General features: G+C 48.4%; 1 protein-coding gene across 4 annotated transcripts in view; it reads right to left on the reverse strand.

Annotated features, from left to right (window-relative positions):
- Nucleotides 1-17,838, reverse strand: part of LOC140395406 (protein shisa-6-like) — an 877,428-nt gene that overhangs the window by 170,102 nt on the left and 689,488 nt on the right. For 3 of the 4 annotated variants that reach the window (XM_072483130.1, XM_072483129.1, XM_072483127.1), the window contains exon 4: nt 1,693-1,818. The exons of the other annotated variant lie outside the window; for it this stretch is intronic. In XM_072483130.1, the coding sequence (XP_072339231.1) occupies nt 1,693-1,818 (126 nt within the window). The remainder of the gene's footprint in view (nt 1-1,692; nt 1,819-17,838) is intronic. 4 annotated transcript variants of the gene reach the window in all.

The raw sequence follows: 17,838 nt of genomic DNA on the forward strand, positions 1-17,838 counted from the left end.
TATAACCTACCACCTCACTGATCTACGATTTCATTCCCTGCTGCACTGTGCTACGCTATTCCCGTCTTATTTTAAGGATGGTTATTGCACAATATAATATTGTTCATTAGTTACCGTCCCAACTATTCTCTGGCATGCAGTGCAATATTTAACAGGGATATCTTTAATCGCAGTTTATTCTAGTCAACCATATCTTCACTACAAAACACATGTCTCAGAAAAATAAACTTCATGCCGATAATGTTCTGACTATGTGCTGCCTAGAGGTTTCCTTCCAGCTGTGCATACAGAAATATCTGCCCATATGTAATAAATTCTTCCACTATGTTAGGCCTTCAACAAACAGTGGCAGCAAAGTACATATTTAATCATTTTTAAATCTATGAAAAATATTAGTCCAATGTGAAAAAGTGTGTCATTCCCATCCCAACTTGTGATCTCTCTGTCAGAGATTCAATACTGTGCCAATAACTGCCTAATTTTGGGCAGCGTTGTTGCTATAAACTTGCACCTATTCGAGGCAGAGTTAAGCTCCGCCAAACTCATCCAACTAATAGGTCTGTGGGCTACAGTCAATTCCAAGTTTCCTGAGTACAGAAATAAAAGGACAGTGTGCAAACCCACTGCACCTCTACTGATTTTCTTTGAAAATTTCAGGCATAAGTTTTATTTCTTCTGGGGGTCCTTTATTTTCAGAGAAAACTATTTACAGACAAAAACAACACAATGTGAAATCATTACGTATCTGTGAAAGAGGAATGAGGTTAAACTGAGCACAGGTAATGATTATCAGTAGTATTGTCTGGAAAAGGATTGCTAAGTTTGCCTCTTTTTGATGAGGCTGAAGTCTATGCTTGTTGCCATATCCTGGAGGTTGCTTTTGGTGACAATGTCCTCCAAACGCTTGTCCATCAGAATAGCAGAGGAATTTGATACAAGCTTTATCAACAGGAACGGGTAACCTTGTGTTTACAGACCAGGCACGTCCACAAAGCTCTGCCATCTGCACATACCAGGAAACTGGTTGGAGAGAGCTTCTTTGGAGGATTCATGTGCAACCAGGCAGACTTACCTGTATCAAAATATTAAGCTACTGTGACAAAGTGTAATTTCAGTACATGTGAAAAGGCATATCTTAGGCTTAGTCACCTGTTCATAACGTTCTTGTGGATCAGCCAAAAAAGGCTCCCAGTTTTACTAAGAGAGAAAAAAAACATTTACAACCACATTTCAAATACCTGATTTTAACTGACCTGTTCGACCACTGACTTTGATCTCATGCTGCAGGATGATAGCATGATAATGTTGAACACCTTTGCCCAAATTGATTTGAGCCGATGTGCCAACTGATTTACTTCTCGAGGGTTGAAGTATTAAATAGCAGAGGGAAAAATTTTGCTTGAACAAATTAAGTATTTTCCATGTTATTCTTTCATCGTGCATTTACAAAGCTTTCATTAATCCGAGCCTGAGATTGCTGCAATTGAAGGTACTTTTATGGCTTTTCTTAAGTGTGTTAGTGGTAGAAAATTTGATTGTGTACAGTGCTGAAGAATTGGGGAGAGGAAATACCATGAGCACCCTTTTGCATTCTGAGAATTGTTTTGGGGAGTGGGTGGTGGTGAAGGGGGTGGGGTGGGATGGTGGGTAGGAAGGGAGGTCAGGGCATGGAAGTTGAGAAATTTGACATACCAAGGGATCCAAGTTCTCTGTATCTTTGGGGAAACATCTGAACGTTTTGGGCCTCCCAGTCCAGATATGCAATTTGTTCCTTATGGCATGTTGGTTTGGAATATTGGAAAGGATCTCTGAAACAGTCTAGAAAAAAGGAAAAGGATTGGAGTCAATTCTGCCCGTCATGAAAGACTGGCCCAAATATCAACAGAAAATGGGCATTGAGTTAGAATCAAGCCTTTGGTTTGAAAATACATAATTTGGACACATTGCTTTTGCTTCCCCACACCTTCCAAATACAGGTGCACGATAATGTCTTACTTCACTGATGAATGATAGTGAATGAAAGTACCTCCTTTTCCTTTATGAGATTACCATACAGTTGATTAATGCTTTCTTTGAGAACATTACTGTTCCATTATTAATCTGCTCAAGAACCACATTACATGGCTGTTACCTACTTTGAGATTTCTTTTGCACATTTATAATATAAGGCAACAGTGATTTATATGACCCCAGAGCACCAGTTTATTCTGAGCATGTAATCCAGTGGAAAAAAGTGTTAATTACATATTTAAGTGGTTAAAAATTAATTTCTTATGTAAATTATCACAGAACTCAGCAAGCTGAAGTAACATCCCCACCAGCATGACAAAATACTTGCCAGTGCATTCAGTCCACCCAACAGGGGCTATAATTTTAAGCAAGCATGATCTTGAGAACAATGGTTATACTTTGGTATTCCTGTGAATTTTCCTGATGAGTGCAAGATAGAAAGCTTCGACTGCACATGTCCTTTTACAGTCATACTCAAGTTCTGTACGACCAAACAACTAATTATGACCTTTGTGTCACAATTAATCTACTTCCTCCTCAGCATCAAATACAGTTGCTCAATTTTTGTTGAACACTCCAGTTTCAGTTGCCCTTTCATTTCCAACACTGATGTGAGATCTCTGTTACCGTGGTGACCACAATTTCTGCATCTGCAAATGGCCTGGATAAGTCAAGAATTGGGGCAAGGCAGGGGTTAATGGAGGATATGAACGCCGTCAAGAACACTAAACAGAGAGGACACGGGGATAGATTTTCCAATCAATTCTGTTGGTTGGCCAAGCATATGATGGGTGGATATGGCTGAATCAGTGAAGTTCAGTGCTGAACAGCAGAGTAGGCTCGAGGGGCTATTTGGCCTGCTCCTGCTCCCATTTCTTATGCTCTTATGATCAAACATTTTTTTTTTAAATTTAGAGTACCCAATTAATTTTTTCCAATTAAGGGGCAATTTAGCGTGTTCAATCCACCTAGCCTGCACATCTTTGGGTTGTGGGGGCGAAATCCACGCAAACACGGGGAGAATGTGCAAACTCCACACGGACAGTGACCCAGAGCCGGGATCGAACCTGGGACCACGGCGCCGTGAGACTGCAGTGCTACCACTGCGGCATCGTGCTGCCCTTTCTTATGATCAAACATATTTTCCACCTGACATCGATAGCCTGGAATATTTCAGGTGGCTGCACGTTGCACATAACTTTATTGATGCTCCAGAACATATGTTTCCAGAATAAGTAAATGGCCATGTGCTATACTTTCCTGACATAGGAACAGGAGTACGTCAATCTGCCCCTCGAGCCTGTCCCGCCATTAAATAAGATCATGGCTGATCTGTGGCCTAAATCCATATACCTGTCTTTGGCCCATGTCCCTGAATATCTTTACATTAGGTTTGCCCTCTTGTCATTGACCCACGAATGAAGACCTGTGTCCAATAGAACTCTGAAAGGCAAACAAACTTTCCTGATGAGTGCAAGGTAGAAAGCTTCGACAGCACGTGTCCTTTTACAGTCATACTCAAGTTCTGTACGACTAACCAACTAATTATTACCTTTGTGTAACAATTAATCTACTTCCTCCTCAGCATCATGTTATTTCCAACATTCACAGCATGTTTGTAGTTTTTATTACAAATGTTTTAATAATTCAGAAATTTTTATTCATATCTTGTGTTTTGGAGATATTTTTGTGTGGTTAATGCTATCATGCCAGAAGCTCTATTTTCAAGCTTGGGTATACTCAGTGCTAATGCCCAAGGACTAACTGCCCCCTACAGAGTCTGGGGACCAGAATCAGTACTGTGCCAACTGCAGTCAACTTGTCATCGGTAGGCAAGGTGATCACCATCATGAACGCACAGAATAGAGAGACTGTGCAATGTGATTGGGAAGCTGGAAAATGTATAAATGCTATAACATTGGCATGTTTTGTAATTTACTTCACTTCACATTGTTACAGAGTTCAAGTTGTTGGTTGGGTTGATTGGCATTCTGTGTTGTGACGGTTATATCTTATTTTAGTGAATTGTGTGGGATGGATTGTTGTTGTTTTTTTTTCACTGGGACTGGGTGGGAGGGGACGGTATACCTTGGGGGGGGGTGGGGGGAGCCACCCGCGCTAGCTAACTAAAGTCGGCTCGTGAACGGAGGTGAGGTGAGAGGAGGGCTGTGGACATTGGAGCCTGGTTAGCAGGTTTTGATGGGCCTACGAGGCGAGCAAGGGGGGGAATGTAGGGGGGGGATTTTGGGAGGGGGGGAAGGGGTTCGATGTTAGTAATAGATAGGGGCAGGTCAGGCTCATGGGGCAGGGCCTGGTGGTATGATGATGGTGGATAAGAGGGGTGGGGGGGGGTGAGAGACCCCCAGTTAGGATAGTCACGTGGAACGAGAGGGGGTTAGGAGGTCCTGTCAAGAGGTCAAGGGTGCTTGCGCATCTTAAAAGTTTGAAAGCCGATGTAGCAATACTGCAGGAGACTCACTTGAGGGTGAAGGACTAGGTGAGTCTTAAAAAGGGCTGGGTTAGTCAGGTGTTTCACTTTGGATTTGATGGAAGGGCTCAAAGGGTAGCGGTGTTGGTCAGCAAAAGGGTACGGTTCCAGATAGAGAAGGTGGTGGCAGATCAGGGAGGTAGATATGTGATTGTGACAGCAGCGCTGGAGGGAAGGTTAGTGCCGCTGTTAAGTGTATACGATCCCAATTGGGACGATGTGGGATTCACAAAGAAGGTGTTTGGGGCCTTTCCCGACTTGGACACACACAAACTGATAGTGGGGGGGGACTGGAACTTGATGCAGGTGCCAAGGTTGGACAGGTCACGGCTGCGCTCGCTGGTCCCATCAGGAGGGGGTGAAGGCGCAGGTTGGGTTAATGGTGGAAATGGGTGGGGTGGACCCTTGGAAGTTTCTGCACCCGAGGGAACGGGAGTACTCATTTTTCTCGGCAGTTCACAAGGTATACTCGCGGATCGACTTTTTCGTGGTGGGGAAGGCTTTGCTGGCTGGGATTAAGGGGTCGGAATACTTGGCAATTGCAGTTTCAGATCATGCTCCGCATTGGGTGGATATGGTACTGGAGAAGGGGGCAGCGCAGAGGCCGGGTTGGAAATTAGGGGCGAGATTCTCCGACCCCCCCCCGCCGGGTCGGAGACTCGCCGGGGCTGGCGTGAATCCCGCCCCCGCCGTTTGCCAAATTCTCCGGCACCGGAGATTCGGCGGAGGCAGGAATCCCGCCGCGCCGGTTGGCGGGGCCCCCTCCGCGATTCTCCAGCCCGGATGGGCCGAAGTCCCGCAGCTAAAATGCCTATCCCGCCGGCGTAGATTAAACCACTTACCTTACCGGCGGGACAAGGCAGCGCGGGCGGGCTCCGGGGTCCTGGGGGGGGCGCGGGGCGATCTGGCCTCGGGGGGTGCCCCCACGGTGGCCTGGCCCGCGATTGGGGCCCACCGCGGGCGGCCCTGTGCCGTGGGGGCACTCTTTTCCTTCCGCCTTCGCCACGGTCTCCACCATGGCGGAGGCGGAAGAGACTCCCTCCACTGTGCATGAGCGGGAATGCCGTCAGCGGCCTCTAACGCTCCCGCGCATGCGCCGCCCGGAGATGCCATTTCCGCGCCAGCTGGCAGGGCACCATAGTCCTTTTCCGCCAGCTGGCGGGGCGGAAATTCGTCCGGCGCGGGCCTAGCCCCTTAAGGTTGGGGCTTGGCCCCCAAAGATGCGGAGCATTCCGCACTTTTGTGGCGGCGCGATGCCCGACTGATTTGCGCCGTTTTGGGCGCCAGTCGGCGGACATCGCGCCGATACCGGAGAATTTCGCCCATGATGTGGGACTTTTGGGGGAGCAAGGGTTCTGTGACAAAATTGAAAAGGTAATTGAGGAATCTGTAGGTTTCAACGGTACGGGTGAGGTGTCGAAGGCAGTTGTCTGGGAGGCTCTAAAGGCGGTGGTGGGGGGTGAGGTGATTTTGTTTAAGGCCAGGGTGGACAAAGAAGAGAGGTTGGAGCAGCAGAGGGTAATCGATGAGATATTGGAGGTAGATAGGAGTTATGCAAAAGGTGGTGACCCAGCGAAGTTGGAAAAGAGGAAGGAACTACAGGCGAGCTTTGACCGACTATCCACCAGGAAGGTGGTGCGCCATCTGAGACGAGCAAGGGGTGGAGTTTACGAGTATGGAGATAAGGCAGGTCAGCTCCGGAGGGAGGCAACGGTAAGGGAAATTGTTCAGGTGAGGGACAGGGCAGGGAAGTTGGTGGTGGCTCCGGATCTGATTAATAATGTCTTTGAGGAATTTTATGAGAGGTTGTACAGGTCAGAGCCACCTGGGGGAGACGGGGAGATGCAGAAATTTCTAGATGGGTTGGAGCACCCAAGGTTAGGGGAGGGGGACAGGGCTACATTGGAAGGAGCGATAGTGGAGCAGGAGATAAAAGATGCGATTGGGAGGATGCAGTCGGGGAAGGTGGTAGGGCCGGATGGGTTTCCGGTGGAATATTATAAAAAATTCAAGGAGAAGCTGGCACCCCTGATGGTGGGGATGTTTGAAGAGGCGATAGGGAAGGGGGTGTTGCCACAAACTATGGGGCAGGCACGATTTCCCTGTTGCTAAAAAAATACAAGGACCCGACGAAGCGTGGTTCGTATAGGCCCATATCACTTTTAAACGTGGACGCAAAGATATTGGCGAAGTTACTGGCAGGTAGACGAGAGGAATGCCTCCCGAAGGTGATAGGTGAAGATCAGACGGGATTCGTGAGAGGGAGGCTGCTCTTTTCAAACGTTCGAAGGGTATTGAACGTGGTTATGATACAGGCGGAGGGGAAGGAAATGGAGGTGGTTGTGTCATTGGTCGCTGAGAAGGCATTTGACCGGGTAGAATGGGGGTACTTGATGGCAGTTCTGTCGCGGTTTGGGACTGGACCAAGATTTGTGAACTGGGTAAAGCTACTATATAAGGGCAAGTGTCCGCACAAACAAAATCAGCTCGAGTTACTTTTCTCTCCACCATGGGACGAGACAGGGATGTCCTATGTCCCCCCTGCTGTTTGCACTTGCGATTGAGCCTTTGGCCATCGCATTAAGAAGTTCGGGGGTATGGAAAGGAATAGTGCGGGGGGTGGATAGAGCATTGGGTGTCCTTATATGCCAATGACTTGCTGTTTTCCGTGTCGGAACCGAGAGTGTCAATAGGGGGAATATTGGAGCTGCTTCGGGTGTTTGGGTCTTTCTCAGGGTACAAACTAAATCTAGACAAGAGTGAGTATTTTGTGGTGTCTCGGCCGGGGTTGGGGGCAGGGGTGGGGGGGCTGCCATTCCGTAGGGCAGGGACTCACTTTAGATACCTGGGGGTGCAGGTTGCCCGGGAGTGGGGGGTGCTCCGCAGGTACAACATTTCTCGTTTGGTGAGGAGAGTGAAAGTTGATCTGGCAAGGTGGGATGGTCTCCCTCTGTCAATGGCGGGTCGGGTACAGGCGGTTAAAATGAACGTGTTGCTGCGATTTCTATTTATTTTCCAATGCCTGCCGATTTTCCTGCCAACGGCTTTTTTCAGAGAGATTGAGGGGATGATTGCTTTGTTCATATGGGAGAGAAGGTGGCCAGAGTTAGAAAGGTGCTGCTACAGAGGGGAAGGCAGGCCAGGGGGTTTGGGTCTTCCGAACCTGATGTATTAATACTGGGCGGCGAATGTGGAGAAGGTGCCGAGCTGGGTCAGAGGGGTGGATTCTCAGTGGGTCAGAATGGAGGAGAGTTTGTGCAGGGGGTCGGGATTGAAAGCACTAGCAACAGCGCCGCTCCCGATGGCCCCGGGAAAATACTCAGGGTGTCCGGTAATAATAGCTCCATTGAGAATTTGGAGGCAGTTTCGCCAACACTTCGGGTTGGGGGCAGGGTCAAGGGAAATGCCGATTCAGGGGAACCACAGATTTGAGCCAGGGAAGTGGAATGGAAATTTTCAGAAATGGGAGGAGAAGGGGATTAAGACACTAAAAGATTTGTTTCTTCGGGATCGGTTTGTAGGATTGAAGGAGCTGGAAGCGAAGTATGGGCTGGAGCAGGGGGAAATGTTTAGATACGTGCAGGTTCGAGATTTTGCCAGAAAGGAGATACAGAGCTTCCTGGTGGAGCCGGCCTCCACATTGCTGGAGGAGGTGCTGACGACAGGGGAACTGGAGAAGGGGGTAGTGTTGGCGGTTTACGGAGCTATTTTGGAAGAGGAGAAGGCACCGCTGGAAGGGATCAATACAAAGTGGGAGGAAGACTTGGGAGACGATATGGAGGAGGGGTTCTGGTGTGAGGTGCTCCGGAAAGTGAACACCTCCACCTAGTGCGCGAGGTTGGGGCTGATACAGCTGAAAGTGGTATACAGAGCACACCTCACGAGGGTGAGGATGAGCCGATTCTTTGAAGGAGTAGAAGATGTGTGTGAATGTTGCGGTATGGGCCCCGCTAATCACGTTCATATGTTTTGGTCCTGTCCAAAGCTGGAGGATTACTGGAAGGTGGTTTTTAGGGTAATTTCTAAAGTGGTGCACGGGAAACTGGACCCGGGCCCCCGGGAGGACATAGTCAGGGTGTCGGACCAGCCAGAGTTGGAAACGGGTGCGGAGGCAGATGTTGTAGCCTTCGCCTCGTTGATCACCCGAAGGCGGATCCTGATGGGTTAGAGAGCAACCTCTCCACCCTGTGCCCTGGAGTGGCGGGGGGGACCTGTTGGAATTCTTGACTCTTGAGAAGGTTAAGTTTGAACTGAGGGGAAGGATGGAGGGGTTCGACAATTCATGGGCATTATTTATTATGAACTTTCACGAACTGGATAACATCGAACATTAGTTGGGCGTGTGGGTGGGAGGGTTGGGGGGAGGGGGGCTGTGTGTGTTAATGGCGACTATGGGTGATCCCTAATTCCTTTTTGTCATTTGTTTATGTGAACATGCGGGTTAATGTCTGGGGTTTGGTGGGAGGATGGGATCGTTGTTATTGATATGGGGATTGACATATTTGTTACTGATTATTGATTATTGTTGGTGGGTGTAAATTTGGGAGAAAATGTGAAAAAGGAGGAGAATAAAATTATTTTAAAAAAACAATGAACGCACAGAATCCCAGAATAATATAGCAGAGAAGAGGTCCTTCAGCCCTTCGAGTCTCCACCGACGCATGAAAAACACCTGCCCTGCCTACCTAATGCCAGCACTTGGCCCATAGCCTTCAATGTTATGACGTGCCAAGTGCTCATCAGGTACTTGTTAAAGGATGTGAGGCAACCTGCCTCTACCAGCCTTCCAGGCAGTGCATTCCAGACCATCACCACCCTCTGGATAAAAAAGGTTTTCCTCAAATCCTCCCTAAACCTCCTGAACCTGACCTTGAACTTGTGTCCCCTTGTAACTGACTCTTCAACTAAGGGGAACAGCTGTTATTCAGGATCACATGCGAGCCATCTATCCAACTGAGTTAACCAGCCTTTTGCAAAGGGTACAAACTGTTTATTAAAAAGAACACTTTGAATTCTAACTTTCATTTTGATACACCATCAATAATAGACGATAGAGTGATGAACGTAACTGAGGCTTTAATGCACTAAACAGCAAGCCTCCTGGCGGGGGTGGTGCAAGATGGCATCCAAGATGGCGGCCCTCGTGGGTCGCACGTGGCGGGTGAGGTGTATCATATCAAAGCTCCAAAACCTAGGTCTTGGCTCCCCACTCTGCAACTGGATCCTCGATTTACTAACCAACAGACCACAATCCGTAAGAATGAACAACAACACCTCCTCCACAATAGTCCTCAACACCGGGGCCCCGCAAGGCTGCGTACTTAGCCGCCTACTCTACTCCCTGTACACACACGACTGCGTGGCAAAACTTGGTTCCAACTCCATCTACAAGTTTGCTGACGATACGACCATAGTGGGCCGGATCTCGAATAACGATGAGTCCGAATACAGGCGGGAGATAGAGAACCTAGTGGAGTGGTGTAGCAACAACAATCTCTCCCTCAATGCCAGCAAAACTAAAGAGCTGGTCATTGACTTCAGGAAGCAAAGTACTGTACACACCCCTGTCAGCATTAAGGGGGCCGAGGTGGAGATGGTTAGCAGTTTCAAATTCCTAGGGGTGCACATCTCCAAAAATCTGTCCTGGTCCACCCACGTTGACGCTACCACCAAGAAAGCACAACAGCGCCTATACTTCCTCAGGAAACTAAGAAAATTCGGCATGTCCACATTAACCCTTACCAACTTTTACAGATGCACCATAGAAAGCATCCTATCGGGCTGCATCACAGCCTGGTATGGCAACTGCTCGGCCCAGGACCGCAAGAAACTTCAGAGAGTCGTGAACACCGCCCAGTCCATCACACAAACCTGCCTCCCATCAATTGACTCCATCTACACCTCCCGCTGCCTGGGGAAAGCGGGCAGCATAATCAAAGATCCCTCCCACCCGGCTTACTCACTCTTCCAACTTCTTCCATCGGGCAGGAGATGCAGAAGTCTGAGAACACGCACGAACAGACTCAAAAACAGCTTCTTCGCCACAGTCACCAGACTCCTAAATGACCCTCTTATGGACTGACCTCATTAACAATACACCCTGTATGCTTCATCTGATGCCAGTGCTTATGTAGTTACATTGTATATGTTGTGTTGCACTATTATGTATTTTCTTTTCTTCCCTTTTCTTCCCATGTACTTAATGATCTGTTGAGCTGCTCGCAGAAAAATACTTTTCACTATACCTCGGTACACGTGACAATAAACAAATCCAATCCAATCCAATCCAAGATGGCGTCCATGATGGCGGCCCCCCCTGGGTCACACGTGTCGGTCAAAATTAAAGATCGCGATGCCCACGGGTCGCACATGGCGGGTGGCACGGCAGCTGGGTGTGGCCCCGACAGGCAGCAGGCAACGCTGCTGGGGTAGAAGATTTAGCGGGGGGTCGGGCCTGGCAGGCCTTTGCAAAGTGGCCCTTCTTCCCACAGCCATTACAGGTTGCGTTCCTTGCCGGGCAGCGTGTCGGGGGTGATTACTCTGGCCGCAGAAGTAGCACTTCGGGCCTCCGGTGTTGGCAGGCCGCTGCGCAGCGCAGGCTTGCGTCGCACCCGGGTCGGTTGATGGCTGCGCCCATGAGGGTGCCGCGCACTCTGGGGTATAGGCCCCCATGTTCTGGGAGGCCACCTCCAGTCAGCTGGAGAGTTGTACTGTCTCTGGGTGGCCGAGTGTCCCCCCTTCTAATAATCGTTGGCGGATATAGTTTGAGTAGTAGGCATCCCTGATCAGCAGCTCCGCGTGCTGGGTAGCCGATATCGCCCGGCCATCACAGTTACGGCAGAGGATGCGCAAGGCACACAGGAATTCCGCAAGTGATTCCCCAGGGCATTGCTGTCTCGTGGCGAGGAGGTGCATATACCTGGTTAATGGATTTCACGTAATATCCTTTTAGCATCGTTGTAGCCTCCGCGTATGAGGGGGCGTCCCTGATGAGGTTAAAGACTCATGGGCGCACCCTTGCGTGGAGGATCTGCTTCTTCTGGAGGTCTGTGAAGTCTTCGTTGAAGGATGCGAGGTACGCCTCGAAGCAGGCTTAGCCAGTGTTCAAAGGTCTCTGTAGTGTCGGCTGCTTGTGGGTCCAGTTGCAAGCGATCCGGCTTGAGTTAGGAGTTTATCTTGAGTGAAGAGTCCATCTTTAGAAGTTTAGTTTATTAAATTGATACACCATCAATAATAGACGACGAGTGATAAACGTAACTGCGGCTTTAATGCACTAAACAGCAAGCCTCCTGCCTCTGGACCCGAACCTGAGGCGGAGACTTGCCACTTTTATACAGAAGCCTGAGGGGAGGAGCCACAGGCAGAGCCAGCCTGGACAAGCCCAGGTATGTACAATACAGCACCATTCATATAATACAATAACGTGGTTTACCACACATTTGTTGCCTCTTACTTGTATGTAACAACATTACTTTAGATTTGAGTTGCAGCTCTTTGAGAACTGCATGTTTGTGACTATTCCTCCTCTAGGCCCAGTTAGGCTGCAAAAGGTATGATGCTGCAGGGAGATTTGAAGAACCATTGAACGTGTTGTTCCTAGAATCCAGCTGGAAGTAAACACTTCACTCAATGCATGGGAAGGAGATTGTACCCTACTGTTACTTGCTATTTTGAAATTCTGTTTTATATATCCTGTCTCATAGTCCTGGGAAGCAGAGGTTGAATCTTGGGATACTACTCAGTGCACAGTAGCATTGCTTTAAGGTATGGTTTCCCAGACACCATGTTGCTGTTTGCATAAGCTTCAAGCTTTATTCCTTGAAGCCACAGATCTCTCTCCCCTTGTTTGTACTGACAGATGCTATTTCTGCAACATAGAAATATACTCATAGGAAGACAGACCGTGAACTTTGATATGTGCAATCTCGTACGCTGCGCCCATAGCTGTAACAAGGGATAACATGGATTTCTTTTTTTTAATGATTTATTGACAAGCCTCTGGTTGTGTCAACACCTCATTCGTCCTTTTTTAAGCATGGATTAGCTGTAATGTGCTTCTGGGTGGACTTGTGTTGGACTCCAGTGGTATTGAATAAGTAAACAACAAAGGAGGTGCATAAATTTGCCTCAACATCACATTGAATTTATTCACTTCCTCAGTCCGCTCAGCTGAAAGCCTTGTGTCAAGAACATCATTCAAGAAGCTCAAATATTAACAGGAATTTCAATTGTGATTTTTACCAAGGTGAATTATGTTGAGTTTGCTATTTATTTTGAAATAATTTGGAGGAGGAGATGGAATTTAGACTTTTTAGCCACATTGATCATAGAATTTACAGTGCAGAAGGAGGCCATTCGGCCCATCGGGTCTGCACCGGCTCTTGGAAAGAGCACCCCACCCAATCATCTCTCAAAATGGTTTACAATTTAGATTCTCTGAGATACCAATTGTCCACTGCTCCTCCTAACGTTGTGAGTTGATCTGCCAAGTCACCAAGCTGCTCAGGCTGTTGCGATTTTTCCACCTAAAATGATGTAAATCACACGGTCGAGTTTTAATTGTTTTGCATGTGAAATCCAAATGGGCAAAAACACACTTGTACATCAATGGAATATAATTTACTGGATGTTCATGAAATTCCTGTGGGAACTTGATTGGAAGCTTTTGCGAATTAGTAGAGTTAGGGTCATGTGAGGCATTGCGCTGAATTTTACAGCCCCCCCCCCCCCCCATGGGTTCAAATCAAGTAAGTGGACCCATAAATTAAGATGCTATGCCACCTGCGGTATGCCCGCCACTGACCAGGTTGCTTCCACCCCTACCCCGATTTGACGAGCGATGGAGGAGGCGTGGGTCTTCCACCTTTGGCCTAATTGAGGACTTTTTAAAGTGTGCAATTAATGTCCTTTAACAGGCCTCATCCCATCGCCGCTCTGATTTACCGAGCAGCAGAAGAAGCCGATGTTCAAACAGGTTTAACCCTGCATGTTGCTAGCAATCTAAAGATGGTGGATGCCTTTTTACCAGGCCCCCATTGCCAAAAGGAGCCAATTCCCCACAGTTTTGTCTCCCTATGTCCAACCTCCACCCCCTGCCCAGTCCTTCATATCCCCACTGCCTTCTTGGGCTGTCGAATTCCCCTCTCCCAGTTTTCAATTCATGTTATCAACATTCAATGTTAAGACACCAAGCACCTGATAAAATGATTTCTCACGTGGTCATGCTTTGTTGTTTAAAAGGGGCTCCAATCTTTCAAACCCGCTTGACAGGCTCATGAAAAATACTTTGTATGATGAATGGCTTTGTATCTCTTGTGTGTTACGGAGAGGACACAACAGGAGCTTCTCAGCATCCTCGTCCATAGCGTATGTTTTATGAATTAATTTAAGTGGGTGGAAAATATTGTACCGCCATTTATTCTTTCACCAAATTGAATGTCTACCACCATGCAGTCAGAATTGATTCAATGTCACACTCTCATCACAACAGTTTGGCTTGTGTTGTATTTTGCTGACACCACAAGTCCCAGTAAGATTAGAGATGGTCAGCTAATATCCCGTCAATCTAAAGATGTGGAGCGGGATTCTCCGTAGCTCCATGCCGAAATCGGGATCGGCGATCAGACGGAGAATGGCTTCCGAAGGCGAAATTGGGGCAGGCGCTGGTTTGATGCCGGTTCGCGACGCTCTGCCCGCTCCAAATCGGCGTCATCGGGATGCAAACCGCGCGCAGTCGCAATGCCGTTTGCTCGTCAACAGCCAGCCCACCCGTGATGCTCCGTCCCAGATTTGCCGAGTTCCCGATGGCGCGGGCCACATGTGGTCCCAGCAGTCGGGAACCTGGTGTGCCGGCTGCGGACAGTGTCCAGCGCCACCACACTCAGCCGGGATCCATGCTGCTGGATGGGGGGCTTCTGCTAGGGCTGGGGGAAGAGGGGGGGGGGGGGGGGCTGGTGGCCAAGGGGTGGGCTGTTGGGTCGGAGTGGGAGGTTAGCGGTCCAGCATGGCCGGGGCCATGTTTCATGACGTGACCGATGGCGGCGTAGGCGAGCACTGCTGCAGCTTGTGAGACCAGCGCATGCATGGCCCGGGACCATGCGATTCTTCGGCCATTCTCCGTGCGATCCACGGGTGTTCCAAATGGCACCGATGCTAGCCCCTCACCAGTGCCGGAATCGGTGAGGGGTTTGCGCCGATTTCCCCATTGTAGAGCACAAGGATTCACCATTGCCGCTGGTACTTAGCCTCAGAAACGGAGAATCCAGCCCTTGGAAATCACACTGCTGTGAATAACTAGAATTGATTTTATGCACACTATTTAGACCATGTAACTATTTTCCACCCACTGCATTTTGTTGGAGAAATATTTCTACTGGATTCAGGATGCTGTTGCAATTTCTGTTCAGTGTTTGGAGACTCTACAAATTAATAACATAAGTCTCACCCCCCCCCCCCCCCCTGCCCATTGATAATATATATATATTTAAAATTACACTTCTTCACCTCTGCTCCTTTAGCCGTTAGTTTGGTTCATTTGTTAAAACAGCTTCAGCTTTGCATCTGACATTATAATCCATAGAATCCCAACAGTGCAGAAGGATGCCATTCGACCCATTGTGTCTGGACCGGCCCTCTGAAAGAGCATTCCACCTCAGCCCACTCCCCCGCCCTATACCCATAATCCCACGCATTCATTATGACCAATCCATCTAATTTACACATCTTTGGACTATGGGAGGAAACCGGAGCACCCGGAGGAAATGCGTGCAGACATTATAGGAACAACCATCACACCAGGATTTGAGCCTGACACTCCAGTGCAATTCTGATGGAGTGCTGACTTGTCAGCGATGCCATCCTTCAAAAGAGGCATTTAACCAAGGCTCAGCCTGCTCGCTCTGATGCTCAGACACGTAGTAAATAATCTATAGATCTGTTTAAACAACAGGAGGATTTGCTGCCAATATACAGGTCAACATTCTCCTTTCAAACAAAAACCTCCAAAACAGATTAACAGGTCATTTATCTCAGGCTGTCTGTGGGATCTTGTGTGCAGAATGCAAGCTGTCCCGTCTACATAGCTACAGTTTACTGCAATTTAACAATATTCATTGCCTGTAAAATCCATCAAGGTGTTCTGAGAGATATGAGATACTCTAAAATTATTCTTAATTTATACACCCCCAATTATTTATGCTTCCAAACAATAGACCCGCTGAGGTAACTCATTACTCCAGATAACACTTTACCATTGAAGATTTTTGGTCAGATTGTTGGAGATACTTTTGTGATTCTACCAGCAGAAATGCTAATTGACACATATTGCTTCTTTCGAGATGTCTTAGTGAGGATTTATCAACAACATTACAATTGAAAAAGTTTCAAGAAACAGAATTAATGAAGAAAAGCTAGAGTTAATCTTGGGAGGAGAATGGTGAACAATGGGAAGAGCAGTGGGAAAAATCCGTTCAGGAATTAACAGTATCTTTTCAGGCTTACTTGGGAGTAACAACAATTGAAAAGAAAGGTCTGGTTAGAAGAGTTGAACAGGCACTTTACATTTACTCTGTTAATTGTGACAAGATAGAATGTGCTCCTTGCCATGTGTTTGGACAAAAATCCAAATCAACCTCTTTCGGATACCAAGGAAATTGGTGTTAAATATATTCACCTGAGGAAGGAGCTGTGCTCCGAAAGCTAGTGATTCGAAAAAAACCTGTTAGACTTTAACCTGGTATTGTAAGACTTCTTACTGTGCCCACCCCAGACCAACACCGGCATCTCCACATCTTAAATATATTTAACAGCAGGGTTTGAATTAATTCATCACCGGCTGCTGAAAGAAATGGCAGGTGCCTACTGTGCCCTGGATAAAGGGTGTAATTCTACCTACCCCCCACCCCCGTTACACTCGGTGCATCTCCCGCTATTCCCAGAGAATCGCAAGGGAGCCCCTAAACAGGGTAACAGAGCATGAAGTTTCTGGCCCACGGCACCCGATGCGATCTGGTCCATGTCCTCACTGGATGTGAACCAGATGAGCATATTTTCATGAGCCTTTAAATCCATGTAAATATGTTCAGCCCCTTCAAAACTGGAGTCTCCCCACTACCGGGATTTTCTGCTCCCAGCAGCACAGGCTGAGGCCGGTGGGAATCTCTACTGGTGTCCAAAAAACAAAACTAGTCTGGTGTCAGGGGGCAATGCCAAGGTGGCAAAGGAACTGTCAAGTGGCAAAGCCTGAGGCCGGCGGGAATCACAACTGGTTTCCAAAAATGGAACCTGGTCGTGATGACTACGGCAGGGCAGTTCGGAGGCCATTGGAGTCCCTGGGTCAGTGGCAAGGCTGGTATGCTGGCTCCCTGGCAGTGTCAACTGTTGGCACTGCCAGTGTGTCAGGGGGCACTGCCAGGGTGGCAAGGGGAGCTACCAATGGTGGGGCCTGAGAGGTGTCATGCCTATGATGGGAGGGAGCTAGGGTAGGCATGAAGGAAAGCCTAAAGAAGGGTAGGGGCTAAAGGTCAGGGGACCTGAAGGGGGTGCATGAAATGTGGTGCTGAAGGCGTACATGGAGGGGAGAGGCCTAAAAGGGGGGTTAAAAGTGGGCATTAAGGGGGTCTCTCGGTGATGCCATAATGGGGTATCACTCATTGCGGGGGGGGGGTTGCTCCAATGCCAGCGAGGATGGATGGGGGGGGTGGTTGCCCCTCTTGGGTCAAGGGTTAGAGGTATTTCCCACGGCTGCAAGGGTCGTGATGTTTTTGGGGAGGGAAACCTTCAACTTAACTTTGAGATCAGGGCGTCCTTTAAACATTGTGCCCGATCTCTGAGGAGCCGGTTTTGCTGGTGTCTTTAGGTACACACTCCATAAAAAAATTCGAAGTGTTGGACGATTCAGTGACAAGCACCCCAGGTTCCAAGAAAATGACTGAGTGCGCGAATCAGCAAACCCACTGCGTCCAGCGGGCATCTGGGCACAACGGGGGAATTGCATGTGAACCCCAAATAAAGTTCTGCGCCAGGTGTCCAGCTGATTGCAAGTTACCCGACTCGCTCTGCCCGGTGCGATCTGGATCCCGCCCTCACCAATGGTAATGTTTTGGGATAATCGCCCCCAAAATGTTTTTAACTTGCGGAGAATTCCCGGGCCCTCGGGAGGCCATATTTGGGGTGACGGACCAGCCAGGGTTGTAAACGGGTGCGGAGGCAGATGTTGTAGCCTTCGCCTCACTTATCGTCCGAAGACGGATCCTGTTAGGGTTGAGATCAACCTCGCCACCCTGTGCCCTGGCATGGCGGGAGACCTGCTGGAATTCCTGACACTTGAGAAGGTCAAATTT

This window comes from Scyliorhinus torazame, chromosome 18, assembly GCF_047496885.1.
Source record: "Scyliorhinus torazame isolate Kashiwa2021f chromosome 18, sScyTor2.1, whole genome shotgun sequence".
Taxonomy (NCBI): domain Eukaryota; kingdom Metazoa; phylum Chordata; class Chondrichthyes; order Carcharhiniformes; family Scyliorhinidae; genus Scyliorhinus; species Scyliorhinus torazame.